The 4,291-nt window shown below is 50.9% G+C and overlaps 1 protein-coding gene across 8 annotated transcripts in view; it reads left to right on the top strand.

The window, feature by feature from the left end:
• Positions 1 to 4,291, top strand: part of CHFR (checkpoint with forkhead and ring finger domains) — a 38,743-nt gene continuing 34,452 nt past the window's right edge. For 7 of the 8 annotated variants that reach the window (XM_017895641.1, XM_017895640.1, XM_017895644.1 and 4 more), the window contains exon 1: positions 1 to 256. In XM_017895641.1, the coding sequence (XP_017751130.1) occupies positions 124 to 256 (133 nt within the window). In that variant the 5' untranslated portion in view covers positions 1 to 123. Of the gene's footprint in view, positions 257 to 1,735; positions 1,786 to 4,291 lie in introns of those variants that run through there. The other variant, XM_017895646.1, reaches the window with a different exon arrangement.

Here is a 4,291-nt window from a genome sequence, read left to right as displayed (position 1 = left end):
CGGGGCTGCGTGGGCGCGGGCGGCCGGGCCGGGGCTCGCGGGGTGGGGCAGGCGCCGAGTCTGGGCCTCTGGGGTCGGGAGTCTCCACGGGCGTTTCCGGGGTCTCCGCAGATGTGAATCCCGATGGAGCGGCCCGAGGAAGGCAAGCAGCCGCCGCCGCCGCAGCCCTGGGGACGGCTCCTGCGCCTGGGCGCGGAGGAGGGCGAGCCGCACGTCCTCCTGAGGAAGCGGGAGTGGACCATCGGGCGGAGACGAGGTGCGGGGCGGGGGCCGGAGCCGGGGCGGGGCCGGGGCCGGGGCCGGGCAGAGCCACCCGGTTGCGGGCAGGCCACAGGGGCGGCGGTGCAGTGAGCTCCAGATTTTCGATGGAGTGAAATCTCATGTAAGAACTGGTGTTTATTCGGTGTTCTGCCCACCCACTCTTGCGCATGATTCATGCACTTCATTTAGCCCTCGTTACAACTTTATAAAGTAGTTGTGTTAATATACTCTCCGGAATGCAATATTGTCACGTTCGTTGCTGTACAGAGTATCTTTTCTGATTATAATGGAACAAAGTTAAAAATAACAGAAGGAAAAGTGGAAAATTCACAGATATATGGACATTAAACACCACACCCTTAAAGCAACTGATGGGTCAAATAAGTCTTTACAGGGGGGAGCCTTTAAAAATATTTTGAAGGCCGGGCGCGGTGGCTCAAGCCTGTAATCCCAGCACTTTGGGAGGCCGAGACGGGCGGATCACAAGGTCAGGAGATCCAGACCATCCTGGCTAACACGGTGAAACCCCGTCTCTACTAAAAAAAATACAAAAAACTAGCCGGGCGAGGTGGCGGGCACCTGTAGTCCCAGCTACTGGGAGGCTGAGGCAGGAGAATGGCGTAAACCCGGGAGGCGGAGCTTGCAGTGAGCTGAGAACCGGCCACTGCACTCCAGCCCGGGCGACAGAGCGAGACTCTGTCGCAAAAAAAAAAATAGAAATAAAATAAAATAAAATATTTTGAGACAAATGAAACAAAAATAGAATACACCAAAAGACATTTAGGATGCAGCCAAGGCAGTACTCGAAGGAAATTTATAGCTGTAGTGCCTACATTAACAAAGATCTCAAGTCCCAGAATATTTATTTATTTAATGAACCTGGAAAGCTAAGAACTTGAACAAAGTCATACAATTAGTGAGAGGAAGTTCCCTCAGCCTCCACATTCACTGCCTCCAGGCTCCCAAGTAACCATCTGGTAGTTTGATTTTCTCCTGTAGCCTTTGTATGGGGAGGGAAATGCACTGGTTCTGTCAACAAAAATGTTTAGTTTGTGTGAAAATTAATAAATTAGCTCTGACATTATACTTTAAAAAGGAGCGAGGATGGGAAATATGTGCTGTTTGGAAGGGAATTTTTTTTTTGTTTACTGTCACCCCTTATAATATGTTTGTACTTGTTTTTTTTGTTTGTTTGCTTTTTTATGTTTGTTTGTTTGTGTTTTTTTTTGAGGCGGAGTCTCGCTCTGTCACCCGGACTGGAGTGCAGTGGCCGGATCTCAGCTCACTGCAAGCGCCGCCTCTCGGGTTCACGCCATTCTCCTGCCTCAGCCTCCCGAGTAGCTGGGACTACAGGAGCCCGCCACCTCGCCCGGCTAGTTTTGTATTTTAGTAGAGACGGGGTTTCACTGTGTTAGCCAGGATGGTCTCGATCTCCTGACCTTGTGATCCGCCCGTCTCGGCCTCCCAAAGTGCTGGGATTACAGGCTTGAGCCACCGCGCCCGGCCGTTTGTTTGCTTTTTGAGGTAAGAGTCTTGCTCTGTCGCCCAGGCTGGGTTGCAGTGGTGTGATCTCAGCTCACTGCACCCTCTGCCTCCTGGTTCAAGTGATTCTCCCGCCTCAGCCTCTGGAGTAGTGGAACTACAGGCGTGTGCCACCATGCCTGGCTAATTTTTGTATTTTTAGTAGAGACAGGGTTTCTCCATGTTGACCAGGCTGGTCTTGAATTCCTGGCCTGAAGTGCTCCGCCTGCTTTGGCCACCCAAAATGCTGGGATTACAGGCGTGAGCCACTGCGCTGAGCCTTTTTTTTTTTTGAGCCAGAGTCTCGCTCTGTCGCCCAGGCTGGAGTACAGTGGTGGGATCTCGGCTCACTGCAACCTCCACCTCCTGGGTTCACACGATTCTCCTGCCTCAGCCTCCCGTGTAGCTGGCATTGTAGGCACACACTACCACGCCCGGCTATTTTTTTGTATTTTTAGTAGAGATGGGATTTCACCATGTTGGCCAGACTGGTCTCAAACTCCTGATCTCGTTGATCCACCCGCCTCGGCCTCCCAAAGTGCTGAGATGACAGGCATGAGCCACATCTCCCAGCCCAGAATTTATTTTTCTTTCTTTTTTTTTGAGAGTCTCGCTCTGTGGCTCTGTCGCCCAGGCTGGAGTGCAGTGGCGCCATCTCGGCTGACTGCAAGCTCTGCCTCCCGGATTCACACCATTCTCCTGCCTCAGCCTGCCTAGTAGCTGGGACTACAGGCGCCCGCCACCACACCATGCTAGTTTTTTGTAGTTGTGGTAGAGATGGGGTTTCACCATGTTAGCCAGATGGTCTTGATCTCCTGACTTCGTGATCTGCCCGCCTCAGCCTCCCAAAGTGCTGGGATTGCAGGCATGAGCCACCGTGCCTGGCCCACCAGATTTTACTTTTGACGAACCTCAGCTTATTGTTTTTTTTTCCTAGTTTGTGCTTTTTGTGTCTTGTCTGTGAAGTCCATGCCAGACCCAATGGCACTAAGATTTTCACCTGTCTCTTCCACTGAAAGTTTCATAGTTTTAGGTTTTACATTTGTCTCTGGCCATCCTTACACAGCTGCAATACTGTATTGATTACTATAGCATGATGGTAAGTCCATTAAGTGATATGAGTCTTCCAACTTCATTCTTTTTCAAAATTGCTTTGGTTATTCTACAGTTTTTTTCTGTGAACTTTAGAGTCAGCTTGTCAGTGTCTACAAGCCCTCTGGGATTTTGATTAGAATTGCCTTGAAGGTATGAAACAATCTAGGGGACAGTTGGCGTCTTGACAATATTGAGTCTCTGATTCACACACCCATAGGTCAGTGATGGGAGCAAGGCTCAGGCCAAAGCAGATTCAGAGTGTCATTCTATGTGGAACATTTGGGAAAAGTACATTTGCATGGCACTGTCGCCTGACCAAACCCTTAGCTTTTTAATTGCCTTTAGTGTCTTATAGTATCTTTATGTATCCTTATAGATTATTATAAGCAGTAATGATTAATGATGAGATATTAAAAAGCCTTTGTTCTTTTTTTTTTTTTGAGACAGAGTCTCGCTCTGCTGCCCAGGCTGGAGTGCAGTGGCCGGATCTCAGCTCACTGCAAGCTCCGCCTCCTGGGTTTACGCCATTCTCCTGCCTCAGCCTCCCGAGTAGCTGGGACTACAGGCGGCCGCCACGTCGCCCGGCTAGTTTTTTGTATTTTTTAGTAGAGATGGGTTTTCACCGTGTTAGCCAGGATGGTCTGGATCTCCTGACCTCGTGATCCGCCCGTCTCGGCCTCCCAAAGTGCTGGGATTACAGGCTTGAGCCACCGCGCCCGGCCAGCCTTTGTTCTTTTTTTTTTGAGATGGTGTTTCACTCTTTTTGCCCAGGCTGGAGTGCAATGGCGTGATCTCGGCTCACAGCAACCTCCGCCTCCCAGGTTCAAGCGATTCTCCTGCCTCAGCCTCCCAAGTAGCTGGAATTACAGGCGCCTGCCACCACGCCTGGCTAATGTTTGTATTTTCAGTAGAGGTGGGGTTTCACTATGTTGGCCAGGCTGGTCTCGAACTCATGACCTCATGATCTGTCTGCCTCGGCCTCCCAAGGTGCTGAGATTACAAGTGTGAGCCACTGCGCCCGGCTGTAAAATTGCCATTTGAGAGGCTGTGTGTAGCTGGAGGTGTTGATGGGTGTCTTTGAGAGGGTGGGGATTCAGAAGGGTTCAGGACGGGCCGGGCGTGGTGGCTCAAGCCTGTAATCCCAGCACTTTGGGAGGCCGAGGGGAGCGGATCACGAGGTCAGGAGATTGAGACCATCCTGGCTAACACGGTGAAAACCCATCTTTACTAAAAATACAAAAAATTAGCCAGGCATGGTGGCGGGCGCCTGTAGTCCCAGCTACTTGGGAGGCTGAGGCAGGAGAATGGTGTGAACCCGGGAGGTGGAGCTTGCAGTGAGCCGAGATTGCGCCACTGCACTCCAGCCTGGGCAACACAGCAAGACTCTCTCTAAAAAAAAAAAAAAAAAAAATTT

This window comes from Rhinopithecus bieti, unplaced genomic scaffold (genome assembly GCF_001698545.2).
Source record: "Rhinopithecus bieti isolate Rb0 unplaced genomic scaffold, ASM169854v2 scaffold_27038, whole genome shotgun sequence".
Lineage (NCBI taxonomy): Eukaryota > Metazoa > Chordata > Mammalia > Primates > Cercopithecidae > Rhinopithecus > Rhinopithecus bieti.
The sequence above is the reverse complement of the archived record's forward strand: the minus strand, read 5'-3'. Positions and strand labels throughout refer to the sequence as shown.